At 38.0% G+C, this 23,349-nt stretch overlaps 1 protein-coding gene across 5 annotated transcripts in view; it reads left to right on the top strand.

Annotated features, from left to right (window-relative positions):
* The window catches only part of LARP1B (La ribonucleoprotein 1B), a 68,623-nt gene that overhangs the window by 25,008 nt on the left and 20,266 nt on the right, over positions 1–23,349 (top strand). For 4 of the 5 annotated variants that reach the window (XR_006784804.1, XM_045830983.1, XM_045830982.1 and 1 more), the window contains exons 10-11: positions 4,394–4,566; positions 7,436–7,801. Coding sequence is in view for 4 of the 5 variants with exons in the window: in XM_045830983.1 (XP_045686939.1) it covers positions 4,394–4,566; positions 7,436–7,801 (539 nt within the window). In the remaining variant the exon portion in view is untranslated. Of the gene's footprint in view, positions 1–4,393; positions 4,567–7,435; positions 7,802–23,060; positions 23,173–23,349 lie in introns of those variants that run through there. The other variant, XM_045830984.1, reaches the window with a different exon arrangement.

Genomic DNA, 23,349 nt, shown 5'->3' with positions numbered 1-23,349 from the left:
TTCACTATGCATAGTGGTAATTTAGTTATTTCTCACTGAAGGGTGGTGGTTCCAAGTCTAATTTTATTTTATTTTTTTAAAGATTTTGTTTATTATTTAGGAGAGGGAAAAAGAGAGAGAAAGAGGGAGAGAAACATCAATGTTTGGTTGCTTCTTGCACACCCCCTTCTAGGGACCTGGCCTACAACCCAGGCATGTGCCCTGACTGGAAATTGAACTGGTGACCCTTTGCTTTGCAGTCAGGCACTCAATCCACTGATCCAGACCAGCCAGGGACCAGGTCTACTTTTCAGCTTTATTCACTGCATGCACATAGATGACTTACAGTATTAAAAATAGAGTTCTCGATGATTAATTTTTTAAAATTTTTTATTGATTTTAGTGGAGGGGAGAGAGAGAAATGTGAATTTGTTGTTCCATTCATTTATGCATTCTTTGGTTGATTCTCACAGGTGCCCTGACTGGGGGATTGGCATATTGGGACCTTGGTGTATTGGGACAATGCTCCAAGCAGCTGAGCTACCCGGCCAGGGCCCCTCTATAACTTTAATAATACTGACCCAAAATTAGTATTTTATTCGTACTAATTTAGTGGATCAAATGATGATACCTGTACCATTAAATAAGGAAAATGTAGAGTAGCAATGTTCAGCAGAAATCTAATGTTTGCCACGCATGTAATCCTAATACTTTTAATAGCCTTAAAAGCTACAAAAAGGAATTTTAATATTTTAAACATTTTAATGCACCTAAATATTACTATAACATTCGTATAAAAATTATGGTTCTATTTTACCTTTTTGTACCATGTCTGAAATCTGGTGTGTGATTTATACTTATCCTGAGGACTAATCACATTGCAAGTGCTCAGAAGCTCTGTGTGGCTACCACTGGACAGTGCAGTTTAAAGCCTTTATTATGAAACAGTAAATTTTTATAGTTAAGATTTTTTATATTTTTATATTTAAGATTTTATTTATCCATTTTTAGAGAAGGGGAAGGGAGCGAGAAAGAGATGCAAGAGAAACATCAATCAGTTGCCTCTCACCCGCCGTCAGCACTTCCCCAGCTGGAGACATAGCCCATAATTCAGACTTGTGTCCTGATCGAGAATCAAACTGGCGCAAGCGACCCTTTTTGGTCTATGCTATGATGCCCAACCTGCTGAACAACTCTAGTGAGGGCAACAATATATTCTTTTTCAAGTGATAGTAATCTAGTGATTGAATCCTGGATCTAACTATGTGTCCATGGAGAAGATAAATTTATCTGATTCTAGCATGTAGTAAATGAAAAAATATTGGAATACTCTCTTCAAACCCAGGTTCATGAAGTGCCTTTTGCATTTTCATTTACTAAATAAAATGAAAATTGTTCATTTACATCAATTTTCTTCATGTAATATACTCAACTTTGTAAAATTTCTAAGGAATTGGATTGAGTAAATAATGTTTTGAATTCTACAGTATAAATTTGTTTTTAAAACACTGCCCAAAGCAAGTCTGTATTGCATTATAATGTAAAATTCTTTGACTTTTGAAAAAGAAACTTATAAAGGAATCAGTTTGGATTTTACTTACGAGTGTATAATTACTTTGATTAAAGACAAAGATAGGACTTCCAGCCAAGATGGAGGTGTAGGTAGACACACTGTGCCTCCTCACACAACCAAAACTAAGGACAACAAAAATTTAGAAACAAAAAAACAACCAGAACAGAGAGAAATGAACTGTATGAAGTCTGACAACCATTCATCCAGACCGGTAAGAGGGGCGGAGTAGGAGGCCTACAGTGAGGGGTTGAGGGGTCCTGGCAGGAAAAAGCAGTAGCTGGCAGACAAGGGCATGCAGGGGGCAGGCGGCAGTTGGCAGACCCCAAATACGCAGGGGTGGCTGACAAACCCGGTGGCAGACCCTGGGCGTGGGAGGCAACGAGCAGACCCACTGAGGGGCTCAAGGCTGTCTGCAGTCACACATTCGCGCTTAGAGAAACTAGGCGAAAACGGGCAGCAAGGCAGACCACACAACCCAGGGACCCAGCGCCAGGAAATAAAGACTAAAAGCACCAATTGAAAATACCTGTGGGGGTTGAGGTGCTGGGAGAATCTCCTAGCCTCAGAGGAGAGCTCCCTGGGGAGACCCACAGGGTCCTAGAACGTACACAAGCCCACCAGCCCAGGAACCAGCACCAGAAGGGCCCAATCTGCTTGTGGGAAGTGGCAGAGGGGACTGAAGTCCTAGAGAGAGTGGAGCAGTCACCATTGTTCCCTCTCAGTCCCTGCCCCCACATGCAACATCACAGCCCAGCAACTGGGTTGCCCCACCCTGGAGAACACCTAAGGCTCCACCCCTCATACGTAACTGGCATGACCAGACCAGGGCAGGGGATGGCTCAAACAGATTTGAAAGCCCCGCATCCAGTACTTTTAAGTGACCGAGAGATAGCCAACCTATGAGATGCACAGTTCAAAGCACTGGTGATAAGGATGCTCAGAATTGGTTGAATGTGGTCACAAATTAGATGAAAAAAATGAAGGCTAAAATAAGTGAAATGAAGAAAAATGCACAGGGAACCAATAGTGATGGAAAGAAGACTAGGTTTCAAGCCAATGGAGTGGACTAGAAGGAAGGAAGAAAGAAACAACCAAACAGAAAAGAATGGAGAAACAAGAATTCAAAGAAATGACGAGAGGCTTAGGAACCTCCAGGACATCTTTAAACGTTCTAACCGAATTATAAGGGTACCAGAAGGGGAAGAGGAAAAGCAACAAGTGGAAAACTTATTTGAACAAATAATAAAGAACTTCCCCAATCTGGCAAAGGAAACAGACTTCCAGGAAGTCCAGGAAGCTCAGAGAGTCCCGAAGAAGTTGGACCCAAGGAGAAACCCGCCAAGGCACACCATAATTACATTACCCAAATAAAAATGAAGGAGAGAATTCTAGAAGCAGCAAGAGACAAGGGGACAGTCACCTACAAAGGAGTTCCCATCAGAATGTCAGCTGATTTCTCAAAAGAGACCTCGTAGGCAAGAAGGGGCTGGAAAGAGGTATTCCAAGTCATGAAAGGCAACAACCTACATCCAAGATTGCTCTATCCAGTAAAGCTTTCACTTAGAATGGAAGGGCAAATAAAGCGCTTCTCAGGTAAGGCCAAGATCACCAAGCCCTTATTTTATGAAACGTTAAAGGGATTATCTAAGACAAAGAAGATAAAAAATATGAACAGTAAAAAAAACACATCAAACTCACAGTTATTAACAATCACACCTAAAACAAAAGCAAACTAAGCAAACAGCTAGAATGGGAACAGAACCACAGAAGTGGAGATCACATGGAGGGTTAGCAACGGGGGAGTGGGAGGAGGAGAAGGGGGGAAAGGTACAGAGAATAAGTAGCATAGATGGTAGATAGAAATAGACGGGGAGGGTAAGGATAGTATGGGAAATGTAGAAGCTAAAGAACTTATGACACATGGACACGAACTAAAGGGGGGGAATGTGGGTGGGAGAGGGTGGGCAGGGTGGAGAGGAGTGAAGGGGAAAATGGGACAACTGTAAATAGGATAATAAAATAATATTTTAAAAAAAAGATAGTGTGGAAAAAGGCGTTTTTAATTCCAACAGAGTTTTAAGATGTTTTAAACATTACTGCCAAGGCAGTGCACTTTAATGATATGACATTCTACTCTTAGTATGAGCTAAATGGGCACTCTGCATTCAGGTAAACCTTGTTAAGCAAAGGAAATGTGAAAAGTAAGAGTAATGGCTGCTTTAGTATAAATCCTAGTAAACACAATGAAAGACTGATTTTTGCTGGGAATAAAATAGGCATGTAGTCTAACTGGCTTAAAAGCACTGAAATTCTGCAATTTCATTGTATTTCATAAATTTTGAGAATTGACTCCCAAATAGATGTATTGTCATAATTAGCAACTTTCATTGATATTCTTGAATTTTAATGACTATGGTCTTTGTAATGGTTGACGGCATTGCAATTATTTTTCTTTTTATTTTTAAATTTTTTTTTTTAAGATTTTATTTATTTTTAGAGAGGGAAGGGAGGGAGAAAGAGAGAGAGAGAAACATCAATGTACAGTTGCTGGGGCCCGTGGCCTGCAACTCAGGCATGTGCCCTGACTGGGAATCGAACCTGCAATGCTTTGGTTCGCAGCCCACGCTCAATCCACTAAGCTACGCCAGCCAGGATGCAATTATTTTTCATTGGTTTCATGTGAATACATCTTACAAGGTCTTCAGGTTTGAAAATCATTGGGAAAGGTGTAATTGAAATTGATTTATGCTTTGTGAAAAAAATAAAGCCCAAAGAAAAAATGAAATGTTTTATAAGTAATAAAACTATTATTTTAACTATAGAACTAACTTAAAATTTTAGAGTCTGCTCCCAATTCTCCAAGAATTGGAAGTCCACTGAACCCAAAGAAAAATACTGAAACCAGTAATCTTCAAGCAATATCTAGAGTTTTGTCTACCAGTTTACCTGACTTGGACTCAGAACCTTGGATAGAAGTAAAAAAAAGGCATCGTCCATCCCCAGTGAAATTGAAGGTAAGTTGTCATAAACCAAGTGAAGTGTGATAAATTTTAGTGGAGTGTTTGTCAGGTACATATAAAAAATTAGGAATAGTTTTTAGAAATTATTAAAATTGGAACTATTGGCTTTCAGTAAAAACTTGTGTTTTACTCAGTAGCTAAAAATTAGTAATATGGTGTAAACTTTTAAATAACTTTTCTGGATGAGATTTGACCTTTCTACATGTGACTAATTTAAATTTCAATAATTTAGTTTCTTAAAAGCTGACAATCTAAATTTTGAATTTTTAATGTTATGTTATTCATAACTTTGTAAATTATTTGTAAAGTTCTTATACAAATAACTATTTGTAAAGGGTAAACATCAGGTTTTATATGTTTTGGTGATGTACAATAGGATAGCGAAAGAATTAATTTCTTGGTGGCACATGAGAAAGTGAGGTGGTTCTGGTTGGGAAACAATAGGTGACATTCTTATGGTAGAACTGCTGTATTTTTGGTGGTTGGATACACGAACTCTCAAAGGTGATAAAAACCACAAACACAAATGAGTACAAGTAAAACTAGGGGAATCTGAGTAAGATTGATGGGTTATATCAATGTGCATCCTGTTTGTGATATTGTACTGTACCAGCAGGGGTGTCCAACCTTTTTTATGTCTCTGGACCACACTGGAAGAAGAGTTGTCTTAGCCCGCACATTAAGTACATTGTGATACGAAATCACAAAAAAAACCCTCATAATGTTTTAAGTAAATTTACAGTTTTCTGTTGGTTCGCATTCATAGCCATCCTGAGCCACATGTGGCCTGTGGGCCGCAGGTTGGACATCCTAGTAATTTGCAAGATTGAAGGAAACTGGGTAATGAATACATGAGATCACTGTTCTTATAACTGTATGCAAATGTACATTTATCTTAAAGTAAAAAGTTTACTAGAAATAAACCTGTAAGTAGTGCCACTCAAATGATTCAGATATTGAAAATAACTTGTGTGAGGGAAAGCTTACTGAAGATAATGGGGCATAGATGTGGAAAAGATGAAGACTATGTCATATTGAAGGTCACTATGAACAGGGCTCTTTTTCCCTAAGATCAAAACATGGAGAAGGGAGGCACGCAGGACTTAGGAGTGGTTCTCCTCTGACAGGCTGGGAGACGTTGGTATTTTGCCTCACCAGGGTGCATTTGGTAACTATCCGGGAATATTTTTGGTGGTCCCCAGGCTCAGACTAGGAGAGTGCTACTGTGTCTTGTGAATGGAGGCTAGGGAAGCTTCTATACATCCTATTAACACACGTAGTTATCAAGTCCAACGTGTCAGTAGTGCTAAGTTTGAGAAATCTTGATCAAAGATAACTTTTTAATTTGCAGTGGTAGTTAAGTGTAGCATACATAATTTTTCCTTGAGGGAATTTTAAAACCCTAACAAAGCTATTCCAAACAAAATTTTCTAAAGATCTGATAAATTTTTATATTTGTCATGCAAACTTGGGTAACTAGGGAGGGAGAATAGTATCCTGTACTCAGTGACAAAACTTTGTACCATATTTCACTTATTCTAAGAGCTACATTTTTCCTCCATATTCAGAATCTTCACATTTAAACATTTCTTTTAAAAATAATGCTTCATCTTTAAATTGATAACATTAGGACCATCCTAACTCTAATGGAGCCTTTAATGTAATTCTTTGCTCAGCTTTTTTTTCTTAAGTGCTTATCAATTACCATATTTTGCTGTGTATAATGTACATTTTTTTTGCCCAAAAATTTTGAGGGAAAAATAAGGATGTGTATTATACATGGGTGTAATGATTATGTACCATGGGCATAAATAATTCCACATACAGTGCTCACAAAATGTGGATGTGCATTATACACAGAAGGGCATTATACACGGCAGAGTATGGTACTTCACATTTACTGGTTCAGAAGAACACTAGCTGATTTTCTTTTGCAGTTTGACTGCTAAACTAGTCTGAGCACACAAGCTTTGTATTACTTGCAATATTGTTATGTGACATTTATCTTAAAAGTGACAGAAAAGTTTTTGTCAGGGGTGGGGGATGAGAATTAGTCTACCAAGACATGATCTGCGTGGGGAGGAAAGGTAGCCAGTCTCTCGAAGGAGAAGGGGCTTCAGCCTGTTTCTCACTGAGCTTGTATTGGGTTCAGTTTGCACAGGAATACAGGCGAAGCTCATCAGTCATTGTCAGGCAGTAATAATCAAACAACAGATAACATTTGAAGAACTATGAGGGCTTATTCTGAGACAGGGTCAGATAGCTAAAGGGCCATAAAATTTTGGAAAACAAACTTATTTTATGCTTGAACCCTCATCAGAAAATGGAGGGCATTCTTAGCAAAGCACAGGATTTTATGCATTCTTTCTGAGGCCTGATGGCCTGGGGGAGCCGCCTGTTCCTGCCCAGGGCCGCACCACCCTCTGGCCTTTTTTCAGGCTTAAGTCAGGCAGGGGAAGTAAGTCACCCGAGAGATTAGGAGACTTCCTATAGACAGAATGAGGACTCAGGCTATGTCAAAGCCGAAGGGTGAGGGTCCCTCGCCACTTTTTTCTGTAGTCTCCCAAGTCCTCCCCAGATTGCCCCTTCCCAGCCATGCCTGTCTTAGGTCATCCCTTTCTTGAGGAATCTTACCCATCATTGGCTAACCAGTCATCTGCCTGGGACCAAGCAGGGTGAAGTAAAGGGGGCAGAGGCAATGCCCCTGCCAGAAAGATAAGCTTTGTCTCCTTAGTGGCTTATGGTCCCAAGGTCCTTTACTCAGCCTTAGCCATGGGGGGTTGGGGGGGCGGGTTACAGCTTCTGAAACCAGGCAGGGCGGTTCCCAAAAAGTGTTTGTATAAATACCAATTTTTTACTTTAGGAATCAGCATCTCTACCTGAAGAGACATCAAATCAACAACTCCCCCCAGACGAACAAGAACAAGAAGAACTTGATTTTTTATTTGATGACGAGATGGAAAAAATAGAAGGACAAAAAAACACATTTACTGATTGGTCTGATAATGATTCAGATTATGAAATTGAAGACCAGGATTTAAACAAGATTTTGATTGTAACTCAGACACCACCTTATTTGAGAAAACATCCTGGAGGAGATCGCACAGGCAACCACATGTCTTGGGCAAAAATTACATCTGAACTTGCTAAAGTTATCAATGATGGCTTATATTATTATGAACAGGATCTATGGATGGATGAAAATGAAAACACACATACAGCCATAAAGGTAATTGTTTCTGGCCAGCATCTTTATGCTGATGCCATGGCTTGATTGTATGTTATTGCTTATATTTTCCAAAACTTTAAAAAAAATTTGGGGGTCTTTTATCTTATGAAAGTAACCACTAGTTGTAAATTTAATGGGATGATTCTGGCCCGTGAATTTCCCAGAATCCTATCAGAAGCAAATGTAGTTCTGACGCAACCACCGATCGGCAGTGACCGCGGAACGCTGCAGATGGCTTGCTGAAACATGAGAAAAACATACACAGAGACAACCAGGTCCTGTGGGAAAGTAGGAACGGAATGGACACTCTCTCTAGAGAGGAGTGCCACATCCACCTTCCCTAGGGGAGAGCACCCCTAAGGGGGAGCGTGCTGATGCCCCACCCAAGCAAGCTTTTTATTGGGTTCATTTGCATAAGAATAAGAAGGTAAAGCTCATTACTCATTGCTAGGAGGTAAGGATCAAACAATAGATAACAAGGAACCCTGAGGGCCTATTTTGAGTCAGGGTCAGACAGCTAAAGAGCTGCAAAACTTTGAGGAACAAACTTACTTCTTCCCTGGACCCTTATCATTCAACTGAGAGCATTCTAAACAAAGCAGGTTTCACAGGATTTTACATATTCTTTCTTAGGCCTGATCACCTGGGGAACCCACCCTTTGCAGCACAGGGCGGCACCACCGTGTCATTGTTTCAGGCTTAGGTGGAGCAAGGGAACTAAGGCAGCCAAGAGATAAGGAGATTTTCTCCCCGACAATGAGGACTCAGGCTATGTCAAAGCCGAGGGGCAAGGGTCCATCACCCCCTTTTGCTGTAGACCCCACAGTCCTTCCTTGGGGGCCTCCCCTGTGATCCTGCCTGCCTTAGGTCATTCCCCCTTGGGGAATCTTACCCGTCATTGGCTAACCAACCAGGCATTGGGGTTCAGTTATGAATGAAGTAGCAGAAGCAGTGCTCCTTCCAGAGAGATAAGCTTTTGTCTCCTTGCTGGCTTACGGTCCAAGGTCGTTCCCTCAGTCTTAGCCTTGGCGGGGGTTTCAGCTTCTGATACCAGGCAGGGCGGTTCCCAACATAGTTCCTTTGTGCAGACATTCACCTTTATTCTAGACCTGAAAGAATTTACTCAAATAATTTTTATAAGAAAAGTGAACAGCTTACAAGACAATTTACAAGAAACTCCAGAAATCAAGCACAGAGTAGCAGAGGTAGAATATACGAGAGAGGGTATGGAATGATAGTATAGATAGTCTTTGGTATATTTCAAATCACACTGTATAATTTAACATAGTGGGTTTTATTTAAAGCTTTTTGTTGTTGGAAAAAAAGGTAAAAAGCAAGCATGAAATGAGAGATATTGAGTGATAAATGTGGCCTAAGATGAACACTTAATTGGAATTTTAGAAGGAAAGGAGAAAGAAAATGGGGCAGAGTCGATATTTTAAGAAGTAGTATTTAGGACCTTTTCTGAACTTGAGGGGAGCTATCAAAACAGCTGGATACAAAAGAGTGGGCAGTCCTGTCTGGTGTGGCCCAGTGGGTTGAATGCTGGCCTGCAAACTAAAGGGTCACCAGTTTGATTCCCAGCCAGGGCACATTCCTGGGTTGCAGGCCAGGTCCCCAGTAGGGGCCATGAGAGACAACCACACATTGATGTTTCTCTCCCTTGTTCTCCCTCCCTTCCTCTCTCTCTAAAAATAAAAATAAATAAATAAAAAGAGGGGGCATCTAGCTAACTGCCGACTTCCCTCCAGCAACAGTTGAATACAACAGTGGATAGTGTTACTACACCACGGAAAAATAACTATCAGCCTATAATTGTATGCCTTGAAAAAATAGCTTTCAAGTTAGAGGGTGAAGTACGAGGAACTGCAACCGGCAGAAATTCCAAAGGCAGTATTCAAGTGATTCTAGGCACCAAAGATACAGAACGGACAGAAAAGAAAAGCAAGTGTTAAATATATGAATAAATCTAAATAAACATTAACTGTGTTAACAACAATTAAGTCTTGGAGATTTACTGTAACATTAACAGTTATAAATAAGAAGAATAAATGAGTAGTATTTAAAGGTACTCTTTAGTCTGGAAAGAAGATTGATTGGTTTTAAAGTTTTTATGTTGCTGTTTGAAGGATACCCATAATAAAAAATAAAATTTAGAGGGAATGACTTTAAAATTAGAAGAAAGTGAAAATGGAATGAGACAAGAAAAAAGGAACAGAGGGCCTTCAGCCCAAAAATAATGTGGTAGATTTAAACTTAAATATTTAAGTAAAAGAATGAATAAATATGGTCAATGTGTATTAAATACAGCCAAGTTATGTTATTTACATATGCCACATTTTTAAAAAAAAATGAAGCAGAAAAGTTGAAAAGATTGGAAAAACACATACTATAAAGTAGTAACTAACCAACATGAATCTACAGGTTCAATGTAACCTATCAATATTCTAACTGGCGTCTTTGCAGAAATTGATAGGCTGATCGGAAATTCATTTGGAGATTCAAGAAAGGACTTAACAATAGCCAGACTATCTTGAAAAAGAAAAAAGTTGAAGCATTATACACAGTCCTTAAATTGTACTAGTATAAGGATAGACATCAGATCAATGGGAGATAATTGAAAGTCTAGAATAAACCCATATGTCTGTGGTCAGCTGGCTGTCGGTAAACATGTCTAAACCACTCAATACGGAAAAAGTCGTCTTGGGACAAGTACGTATCCACATGCTGAAGAATAAGTTAGGTGCCACCCTAATTTACCATGTACAGAAATTAACTCAAAATAAGTTAACACCTCTGCATAGTCCATGGACACAGACAATAGTGTGAAGGCTGGGGGATGGGCAGGGCTGGGTAGAGGGGGGAAATGGGAGACATCTGTAATAGTGTCAACAATAACATTAGTTAACACCTAAATATAAAAGCAAAAGCAATAGAACTCTTCGCAAGCAAACATTTGACAGTGGTTGTTTCTTATGGCAACATAGCAAAAGCAACAAAATAAAAAAAATACATAAATGGAATATAATCAAAACTTGTAAATTTTGTGCATCACAAAGACAGTGAAAGGGAAATAAAAACAATTTACATTACCACTCTGAGAAATGAAATACTGAGGTATAAATCCAAGAAAATACATACAAAATTCACATGAGGAATATTCTGTTGAAAGAAATCAAAGGAGAACTAAGTAAGTAAGAACTATTTCATTTAGGAATTATCAATATTGTCAGTTCCCCACAACTGGATCTATAGATTCAGTGCAGTCCCAAGCAAGGTTTCAGGAATTCATTTTGTGAATATTGACCATCTGATTCTAAAATTTATGTGGAGATGCACAAGACCCAGAATAGCCAGTTCAATATTGAAGAAGAGCATCCCGAGGACCAATACTATGACTTCAGGATTTACTGTGAAACTATAGTGATCAAGGGATTGCGATGTTGAAAGAATAGACAAATAGGTCAGTGGAACAAAATACCCTAGAAATAGATCTCCAAAAATTTAGTAAACTGATCTTTGGCTAAGGAGCAAAGGCAAATAGTCTTTTCAACAAGGTGATAAAACACCTTGGATATCTATGTGGGGAAAAATGAATCTCTGTACAGACCTTATATTTTTTTACAAATAACCCAAAATGGTTCACAAACCTAAATGTAGAACGCAGAACCATAAAATTCCTAGAAGATAATCTAGGTAATCTAGATAATCTAGATAATCTAGATCTTGGAGAAGTTCTAGGTGAGTTTGGGTTGGGTGATGATGACATTATAGATATGACACCAAAAGCACAATCCAAATTGATAAGTTGGATTTCATTAAACCAAAAACTGTTCTGTGAAGGACATTGTCAGGAATGAGAAGAAAAGCTTCATAATGAATGGCAGAAAGATACATCTGGTTAGACTAGTTATGCAGAATGTGCAAAGAATATTGCATATTTTTGTAAATATCTACAATAAACTCTACAATATCAAAACAATTTGATTAAAAATGGGCCAAAGACCTGAACAGACACATATGCAGATGGTAATTATACACACGAGAAAATGTTCTATATCATATGCCATCAGGGAAATGCAAATTAAAATACAATACTGCGATACACAGAATGGCCAAAATCTAGAATAATGACAACATCCAATGCTGGTGAGGATGTGGAGCAATAGGAACTTTCATTCATTTGTGGTGAGAATGCAAAATGGTAGAGTCACCTTGGAAGGCAGTTTGGCAGTTTCTTACCAGACTAAGTATATTCTTTATTATATGATCTAACAGTCACCCACCTTGATAGTTCCCCAAAGGAACTAAAAAGTCATGTCCACATTAAAACCTGCACATGGATGTTTATATAAGCTTTATATTCATAATTGCCCAAACTTGGAAGCGACCAAGTTATCCTTCAGCAGGTGAATGGATAAGTAAACTGTGATGTATCCAGACAATGGAATATTATGCAGTGCTAAGGAGAAATGAGCTATCAAGACAGAAAGGATAGGGAGGAACCTTAAATGTGTATAACTAAGTGAAAGATTCTACTCTGAAAAATACTGCTATTAATATGTACTTAATGATTTCAATTTTTCAACATCCTGGAAATGGAAAACTATGGAGACAGTAAAGAGATTGGTGATTGCCAGGAGTTGGGGGGAGGGAAACATGAATAGGCGAAACCGGAATTTCAGGGCAGTGAAACTATTCTGCATATAGTATGGTATGGTATATAATGGTAGATATGTGTCATTTTACATATATCAGAACCGATGGAATATACAACACCAAGAGAGAAACCTGTGTAAATCATGCACTTTTGGTGATATGCCAGTGTGGATTCACTGACTGTAAGAAAAGTAACACTTGTTGAAGAATGTTGGTAGTGGGTAGGCTGTATTTGTGGGAGGGTATCAAGTATATATATGTAGCTTTTTGCATAATTTTGCTGTGAAGCTAAAACTACTTTAAAATCGTCTATTTAAAAGGTTGGGATAATATATTTACAAATCATGTATTTAATAAAGGACTTGCATTTATAATGTAGAAAGAAATCTTATAACTCGATAAGAAGACAAACTAATTAAAATGAAAATTACCTCATGAGCTACCATTTCATAACTGTGATGAGTACACAGTTGACTCTGGGGATTAGGGGTGTTGACCCTATGTAGTTGAAAGTCTATGTAAACCTTAACTCCAGTCCTGCAGTATCTGCAGGGGATTGGTTCTGGGAACCCCTGCAGATACAAAATTCATGATGTGCAGGTCCCTTTTATAAAATGGCACAGGACACTGCATACAATTGACCGCCCACATTCACACATTCCCAACCATACAGTGAAGTATGTGACACTAGAAAGAAATTAATTTACTGATACATGCTACAACGTGAAAAACGTTACATTAAATAAAAGAAACCAGTCGCAAAGTGCCACGTATTGTATGATTTTGTTCATATGAAATGACTAGAGGAGATAGTAATTGGGTTGGTGGGCTGCCTGGGAAGGGAGGCTGGGGCTCGGGGATTAGGAGGAATTAGTTGCTGCTGCTAACGGGTACTGAGTTTCTCTTTGGAGTAAGGAAAATGTAGTATTGATTGTGATGGTGGTCACAGAACTGTATTCTAAAAACAATAGAATTGTGCACTGTGGTAAATTGTACCATATGTGAATTATATGTCAATGAAGCTGTTTTTAGAAAAACAAGGGGAAGATACTCCATGTACATGGATTGGAAGTCAGTACTACCCGATGTGATCCACAGATTCAGTGGAACCTTTATCAAAATCTTGATCATCTTTTGCAGAAATAGGAAAATAAATAACTGAAATTCATACGGAATCTCATGGGACCCTGGGAATCGAAAACCATCTTTACAAAGAAGAATAAAGTTGGAAATCTCATATTTCTGATTTTAAAACAGATTACAAAACAGTAATTAGGAGTTTTGGCCAAGATGGAGGTGTAGGTAGAAACCCTTCGCTTCCTTGAACAACCAAAAGGAGGATAACGACCCACCTAAAATCAATAAACAACCAGAAGTGCCAGAAAATCAAACTGCATGGAACTCTGACAACCAAAGAATTAAAGCAACAGTGAACCAGACTGACCAGACTGGTAGGAGGGGGACAGGCAGATGGAGAGAACCCAGGGCAAGGCTGGGCAGCGTGCGGGCGGGCCTGGCTGAACAGGAAACTGAGACTCAGCTGACTGTGGACTATCGCAGGCGTTGCCACGGTGGGAAAAACTCCCAGTCTTGCATGAGAGTTTGTTGGAAAGTGGGGCTAGAGCCCAGCAAACGAGCTGCAGTTTCCTCTCTGACTCCTCCCCCACAGATAGTGCCACAATGCAGCAAAGATGGGTGCCTTTCCCTGGAGAATACTAAGGCCCTGCCTCCTTACAACTTAACAGGTGCGCTGAGACAAAGAAATGTGGCCCAAATGGAAGAACAGAGCAAAACTCCTGAGAAAGAGCTAAGTGATGAGGAGATGGCCAACCTCTCTGATGTGGAATTCAAAACACTGGTGATCAACATAACTGATTGAGCTTGGTCGAAAAATGAAAGAACAAATGAAGGCTACCTAAAGTGAAATAAAGCAAAATATTCAGGGAACAAACAGTGACAGGAAGGAAACCAGGACTCAAATCAACGATCTGGAGCAAAAGGAAGAAATAAACATCCAACTGGAACAGAATGAAGAAACAAGAATTGAAAAAAAATGAAGAGAGGCTTAGGAACCCCGGGACAACTTTAAATGGTGCCAAAAGAAGAACAAGGCGAAGAAACTGAAAATTTATTTGAACAAATAATGAAGGAAAGCTCCCCCAATTTGGCAAAGGAAATAGACCTCCAGGAAGCCCAGAAAGTCCCAAAGAAGTTGGACCTAAAGAGGAACACACCAAGGTACATCATCATTAAGTTACCCAAGATTAAAGGTAATGATAGAATCTTAAAAGCAGCAAGAGAAAAGGAGACAGTTACCTACAAAGGAGTTCCCATAAGACTATATCAGCTGATTTCTCAGGAAAAAAAAATTTATAGGCAAGAAGTGGCTGGAAAGAAGTATTCAAAGTCATGAAAGGCAAGGAACTACATCCAAGATTGCTCTATCCAGCAAAGCTGTCATTTAGAATGGAAGGGCAGAAAAAGTGCTTCCCAGATAAGGTCAAGTTAATAGAGTTGACCATCACCAAGCCCTTATTATATGAAATGTTAAAGGGACTTACCTAAGAAAAAGAAGATCAAAACTATGAACAATAAAATATCAACAAACACAACTGTCAACAATTGAACCTTAAAACACCAACAAAAACAAATAACTAAGCAAACAACTACAACAGAAACAGAATCAGAGAAATGGACATCATCACATGGAGAGTTTTCAGTGAGGAGAGGGGGAGGGGAAGAATTGGGGGGTATACTTAAGTGAAGTACTAAAGTCAAATTCATAGAAACAGTCCTGTAGTTGGTGGTGGGAGGGGAAAATGGGTGTTGTATAATAGGTATAGAGTTTTGCTGAATGGAAGAATTGGGGGTAGCTGTTGCCCAACAATGAATGCACTTTATCATTACAGAAGTGTATACTTACAGGTGGTTAAAATGGTGGATTTTACATTATGTAGTTTTACCCAGTTGAAAGTATAAATTGTAAAAGATAACCGAGATACTTAACAAATACAGTAACCAAAAAGAGGCCATTGCATGTATGCTCAGAGGAGACTTACAAAGTAGACAAAAAGAGAAAAGACATTACTAGTACTAGCGTGTCCTTTTGTAGTGATTACAAGTGAAGAATTCCATCAGAAAAGTGTAACTTAAAATTTAATGTACTTTATATCAGATATTCAAATGTATGAAGCAAAATCGATAGAAAAAATCCAGTCACAGTGAGTGATTTAACTTAGCGTCTAAGTAAACAATAAAATATTAAAATTGTTTTTAGCATCAACTCTAACAACTACAGAATACATGTTCTTTTTGAGCATATCTGTAGTACTTTGGTGTAGTTTGTAAAGCAAATTTCAAAGCAGTGATACTATATAAAGCACATGAGTAGTATTAAGTTAGTGTTTAAATTGAAAAGCAAAATAATAAAGCTGTATGTTTTAAAGCAAAGATATATTTTAAATAACTCACCAAGGAAGAAATCATAGTGAAGATAAAATCTAAGTGGAACGATAACTGAATTTAAGAGGTACACCCAAAGATACAGCCTTAGTGCAAAAATGTATTGGAAAAAAACGCTTGAAATAAGTCAATCCCCAGTTATTTACCTTTGCAGTGTAAAAAGTTTTCCTGATGTCTCAGAAGCTTAAAGTAAAAATTCCTCACATTATTTGATGGTGGCTGTAGGTTAGCTGTTGTAGCAGTGTGTGTGTGTGTTTCTGTTCTTCTCATTTTAGGGTTTCATACTGAAAGACCAGCCCCTATACAGCACTTGTTCACTCAGTCACTCAGCAGAGGAGATGAACAAGGGGCTGAGCTAAAGTGCAGAATTGTATTCAGAGGTGCTGCTGGGTTGTTCTTTATGTACATCTGATCACATTCCATTGGCTAAAAGCAAATCATATGATTATGCCTGTGTGCTGGGGAGGTAGTATATTCTCAAAAGGCATGAAAGGTAATTACAGTGGGTGGATATACATAATCCCATAACCTAACGGATGCAGGTTGTGAACAATAATAGAATCTGTTACAGCTTTCAAGGAGCTATAGAAACTGCCCAAGAAGTCAAAGGAAATAATAAAAGGCAGAATTTAATTAGACACAGCACAATGGAGGATTAATCATACCAATACTTAATTCATTGAAAATACTAAAATTTAGGAGGAAAAAATAGGAAAATACACATATTATTGGTGCACTGAAGATAGGATGCAATTACTGATCATAAAATTTTTAAAGGTATTTTAGACCAATAATCTGAACATTTACATAGGAAATTTTCTAGACATATAGAACTTAAAAAACTGACTGGAAAACAGTTGCTCTAAACAAATTTTTAAAATCTTTAAGCCTGAAGAAAACTTGGCTTTATTAGCAAGTTCTAAAAGTTGGAATATATCTAGCCATGCACAAATATTTCCAGTGAATAGAGCTAATAGTAAGGACTAAAATAGTTATTGAATGGGGGGGATAGAGAATACTTTACTAATTTCATGAGAATATAACCTTTATACTGATATGAGAACTCCAATGTGCAGTTCATGAGAATATACCAGTAAATGAGAGTCAAGCATTACAAGTAATCCTACGTATAAATATTGTGAAACATAATTAGCAACCAGATCAGCACTGCATTGTTTAAAAATAGGTAACCACATTTTTATTTCAATAATGCAAGGTGTACATTAGAAAAATCAGTCAATACAAAGACAGTCTGTTAGGGTACAAACCCACCATCTTCTCAGATTGCCGACCATCCAAATAAAATGAACATAAAGATTTTAAAAAATCAGTCAATACAATTATGAACAGATTGAAGGAAGATTGTGATCACTTTAATAAATGCAGAAAATTCATTTGATAAAGTCAACATGCATACATGAGATTTTAGCAACATAGGAATAAAAGCAAATAGGGTTGGCCTCACAAAGTGTTTCTGCAAAATCCCATACAAAACAAACAGGACATTCTGAAGCGTAAAATGTTGAAGCTAATCTTGTAATCACTGTCAAATCTATCAAATATGTTGAATATCTTTATTAGACCAGTAACAAACAAAAAGATAACGAGCTTGAAAGAAGTAAAAGCTTACATAAATAGAAAACTCAGAAGTATTTTACAGATTAAAGATTACAGATTACAGATCAGTATTTTGACTGATTAAATTAGTAAGTGCTTAATAAGTTTTCTAGGTAATTATTTTAAATTCAGGAAATTTCTGCTTAGCAGAAGTTAGATGGAAATAGTAACTTTTAAAGTCTTATTTTCTAATAAAATAGTAGTAAAAATTACGCATTTTCTATAGCTGCCATAAGAAATTAACAGAGATTTGGTAGCTTAAAACAACACAGATTTAGTATTAATTTTTGTAGATATGTAGTCCAGGTAAGGTCAGCTGGTATCTTTACTCTAGATTTACAAGACAGACATCCAGGTGTTCATGTCTTGGCTATTACTGTAGGCTTTATGTGAGAATCACTTCCAAGTTCATTCATGTGGTTTGCAGAATTCAGTTTTTTTATGGCTATGGGCAGAGTTGAGGCCTCATTTTCTTTATGATTGTCTGGAGCCTCTCAGCTCCTTTAGGCCACCTGCATTCTTGGTCAAATTACAGTCTTTAAATCAGCAACAATGGGTGGAAGAACCCCGCGTTGCATCTCTGACCTTTTCTTCTGCATCTCTTGTGCCTGTGGTTGGAGAAAGTTCTCTGCATCATCTACAGTAATATCCCTATCTTAAGGTCGCTTATTAGAGATATTTAAATCTGCAAAGTCTTTATGCCATGTATGTAATAAATCACAGTTACAGGAATTGGGATCTGCACATATTTGAGAGGCACTTCCGTCTACCATAGGGTAGATCTTTAAAAGGATATAGCAGAGTTTAAGGAGAGTATTATAATATTTGAAAGGTGTTAGCGAAGATATAAATAGGGAGAGAAATATAAAAATGTATGTGGTAACAGAGGGTAATTTTCCCCAAATTGATTCAAAACTCAAATTCCAATAAGCAGTTCAACAGGTATGTTTTAAGAATTTGATAAGCTGATTTCTAAAATTTATACAGAAATGTATGGGACAAGATACTCATCACATTCCTAAAGGCACAATAACTTTTTTAGCAGATGAAAGGTAATACGATAGATCATAGAAATGGTATAGGAAATCCAGAAACAGTTGTATGTACTGTATTTTTGGACTATAAGATGCACATTTTTTTAACCATGTTTTTTGCTTCAAAAATTTTTCCCCTATTTTCCTCCTCTAAAACCTAGGTGTGTCTGGGGTCCGCACCGTAAGACACACCTAGGTTTTAAAGGAGGAAAATAGGAGAACCAACTTTGAAGCAAAAAATGTGGTTTAAAGTGCATCTTATAGTCCAAAAATATGGTATATATTGCAGGCTTGGTAAATAACAGGTGGAATTGCCCAATCAAAGAGATCTAATTTTTAATATTGAATACAGGGTGCTGGAAAAGTTGTATAGGGAAAAGACAAAATTATAGGCCTCTGCCTTATAGTGTCAAGGGATAACAGTTAAAGATCTTCATGATCTTGGGAATGTTTTTGCAAGTGGGCATAAACACAGTTTTAAAGGGCAAGATCAAAAATGCACCATGAAGTATTTTTCATTAAACATCAATAAAAAAGTGGGTACGTAGTCCACAAAGTGAAGAAAAGATGGTTTCTGTTATGATTTGATAGGTGTTGTAACCATAATATGAATATAAAGAAGTACAAATTAATAAAAGATTCACTAAAAAAAGAAAAACTTGTTATGTGATATGAACAAGCATTCTACAAAAGCAAAAACCCAAATTATTGAAACCATTAAAAGGTGTTTAGCATTAATCAAGAAGGTGCAAATTAAAAGTTTTAATTAAATATTTTATAAAATCTACATTAGCAAGGTTAAAATGTCAGATGGAAGTGTTTGAGAGCATTTGGAACAATAACTTTATTAACCTGTATGGGGATAAAACATGTAAAACCATACCCTGTGCTTGCCATCTCTGCTCAGGAACATGTTGTTGAGTTGCATTGTTCAAATATGACAGCTATTAACTACATGGGGTTATTGCATCCTCAAAACGTGCCTAGTCTAGAATGAGATGTGCTCTAATTGTGCACTATGGATTTTATAAGACTTCATAAAAAATAAAAGAATATAAAGAATATAAAATACCTCAATGATTTTTATAATTATTGCATGTGGAAATAATATATTTGGTTAAATGAAATATTAACATTTCATCTTCTGAATATTTTTTAGTATAGCTACTGGAAAACTTAAAATTGTGCTTCTCACAATGTGTATATTTGACAGCACTGTCCTAGAGGATCTTAAACGTGTTCATCAGAAATACAACATTGAACAACAATAAAAAGACTTTAAGAAATAATAAAAATTTTTAAAAATATATATAACAGTATAACAGAATTGTTCATTAATTCACAAATTGGAAATAACCAAAATGCCCTTCAGCAATTGGCTGGATATGCTGTGGTAGAGTAAACAATGGGATGCCATATACTAGTGAAAATGAATGACAGCTATACACATCTTCACTGATGAATCCAGAAAAGAATGCAGAGCGCAAGAAGTTAAATAAGGTTACATACAGAGTATGATTCCATAAAGCTTAACAGGTCAAATCAAACTGTGTTTTTCGGAACTGTGTGCATATACAGAAGGTAATACAAAGAAAAACCAGGACTAATTATCACAAGTCAGATTTAGGGTTGTTTTTGTGGGGAGGCAGTAGGACACAGGGGTTCTAATAGCACAGGGGTTAACAGTGTTGTGTTTCTAATCGTTGTTACCCATGTTTGTTTAATACATTCTCCTGTATGGCACATGTCATAACAGCACTAAAAACAGTGTAGCACGGATGGGGATGTGTGGGACAAGACGCAGCGTGTTGAAGCTGACTTACTCACTTCTAGGAGCTCTACAGGGTTGTTGCTCCTTGGGCTAAAGTCAGGGTAGGCCCAGCCTGTCTTTGTTTATTGCGCATCCAGTTATTTGTCATTCTGGCCAGTGGTCTCCTTGGGGGGATGTTGTGAACCTGTACAGTGTTGAAGGCTTTATTAATAGGATATACAGATAACACTTTTCCATCCCAGAGATGCTGGGCCACTCATATTGTCACTCATTGCAGGCTTGCCTCTGGGCTTGTGAGGCTCAGGAATTGCCTAGCCTTTCTCTCCTGATACCTCTCTATAAGTAGAAATTTTAGTATGAATCTGCAGAACACGGGGGAGGAACCATTACAACCAGTTTCTTAGTTATATTCTCTGGCCAAGTTGCTTATATGGAAACCCAAATGTGCTCAGGCTGTTCGCCCCCAGCATTTCAGGAAAAACATGCTTCAACTTGGATTCTTTTGAATTACATTGGCCAGGCAGTTCATCTCATCTTCAGGCTCATAGCATCTGCTCTTGTGCAGTATTGCAGCTTTTGTCCAGTACTTCTTGCAGCATTATATGAAGTTACCGCCTATGGTTTCAGTGTCAGATCTTGGATTGACTGGATGTGTATTGTATGAGAGAACATCTCCAGGTTCTCTCTCTCTCTCTTTTGCCTTGACCTGGACAGCGTTTTGGAGTTTGTGGAGCCCTTGAGCCTAGGAAGACCTGAGGACTCTCATCCACTCTCACTTTGCTGACCATGCCGCTGCCTCCTGCTGCATCCCCCTTACAAATGCAGGCAGGCCCTTGTCTGTGTTTGATGCAGATGGTGAGAGGAACTTGTGTGAAGTCTTTGGTACACAGCTGAAAATGAGGTACAGATTCACCAGGAGGTGCTACATCATCACCTGGCGGACAGAGACAGTGACATCCAACTGACTTGGCAAGAGGAGAGTACCCTAAATTTCCCCTCACCCCACCAGAGAGGAACACCAAATTGAGAACCCTTTTGGCAAAGCTGGGGTCTATTCCTGACCACGAGTCAGCCCATGTACAATCTCCACGAAGTGCAATTCTGAACCAAAAAAGTAACTTCTCTGAATTTCAGATGGGGATCATTTTTGTCCTCTCTACCTCATAGCGTTGTAAAGACTTTTGGAAACTAAAAGACTCTGTCCCTCTCAACATCTTGTCAGGTTTTGTGTTAGGCTCTGCTAGGGAATCTGGAGTGTGTCTTACTGGAGGGCCTTATTCTATAGCATGGCCTAATTTTCAAATCCTATCTGGGTATCAGTGATTGGTTAACAAGGGGCTTCTATTCTATTCTGGGTCTATGTGCTCCATCTTGCAAACCTGTTGGACTTTTAGTGTGTTTCTTCAGCTCAGCCCCATAGCAGCCACTTTTGGGTATGTCTCAGGGGGTCTTGTCCCCCCAGGTATATGGTTCAGCCTTCGGCCAAGGAGTCCACAGTGCTATGCTCCACAGATTCCACTGCTTAAATGGATACAATAATCTTTTAAAACAGGTTAATATTATTTATTGAATTTGATCATTTATGCATCCTAGGAAACATCAGTTCAATTTCTACATGTATATGTATGTAGATACACAATTTAATTTACCACTAACAGTGGCATGTGAGTTCCCGTTGCACCATTCACAAAGTTTTAATATAGTGAGACTTTTTCATTTTATGAGTAACAGGAAATAATATTCACTGAAGCCAGTATAATGGTAGCTCTGGAGAGAAGGAGGAGAATGTCACCAGACAGGTGCAAACAAGGAGCTTCTAAGGCATTTGCAGTATTCTGTTAATCTAGATGAAGGTGACGAGTAGTGTGCGCTGTATTAATTTGTGTACCGTAGACATGTTTTATATGTTTTACAATAAAACAAAATGACCGTGTTTTGTCATGTATAATGTGCATCCATGTTTTTGGTCCAAATTTTCAGGAAAAATCTTTCATTTTAATTTTTTAATTTGATTTTTTATTTATATTTAGGAACAAAATTGATTATCGTATTCCAGGGTATTTTGCATACAGGTATAATTATTGCTTTCTAGAGTTACACTTCTAATGCACATGCAAAAATAAAAAAATTAAAGCCCTGGCCAGTGTGGCTCAGTGAATTGAGTGCCAGTCTGTGAACCAAAAGTTTGCCGGTTCGATTCTTAGGGTACATGCCTGGGTTGGGGGCATGTGAGAGGCAACCATTCGATGTATTTCTGGCACATCAATGTTTCTGTGCTTCTTACCCCCTCCCTTCCCCTCTCTCTTAAAATAAATAAAATCTTCTTAAAAAGAACTAAAAACATTTATATAGATGTGGAATTAGGACTATCCATGTATAATGTACTCCTTATTTTCCCTAAAAAATCTGAGCAAAAAATTATACATTATACATGGCAAAATATAGTACTTTAAAGTAGCTGGTTGAAGAATTTTGAGAGTTGCAAGTTGGCATAATCAAGAGAGGCATTATAAAGAGGAGTTGGGCTTGAACTAGACCCTGAGTAATGGATATTATGTATTATATATAGCAAAACATTGAATCTAGAACCCACTATTTTTCTAAATACTCCCAACCAAAAAAAAAAAAAATGACACAAAAATAACTTCCATTGGAAGACATTGTTCTTGCCTTTAGTTTCTGTCGTGTTCATTCAATCCATTCATTTACTTTGCAGATATTTGGGTGCCTGTGAAGTGCCGAGCAGTGTTAGGCGCTTGTGTACAGTGTTGAGGAAAATAAAAAGTCCCTGCTGTCATGGAGTTTGCAGGTCCAAGGTCCTTTATGTTTCCCCTGTCTGTTGAGCTGGGACTAGGAACCTCTTTTTTTATTTGGTGTAAGGTATGTGCTAACCCTAAACAACTGAGTCCTCCTTTCTTGCCTTTTTCCTAGGATTCTCTCTCTCTCTCTCTCTTTTTTTGCTTAGTTTCTATGGCAGAGATTTTCTTCCTTTTCACCACTGCTAG

Source organism: Phyllostomus hastatus, unplaced genomic scaffold, assembly GCF_019186645.2.
Source record: "Phyllostomus hastatus isolate PE091 unplaced genomic scaffold, TTU_PhHast_1.1 phas_contig_159, whole genome shotgun sequence".
NCBI classification, from domain to species: domain Eukaryota; kingdom Metazoa; phylum Chordata; class Mammalia; order Chiroptera; family Phyllostomidae; genus Phyllostomus; species Phyllostomus hastatus.
The sequence above is the reverse complement of the archived record's forward strand: the minus strand, read 5'-3'. Positions and strand labels throughout refer to the sequence as shown.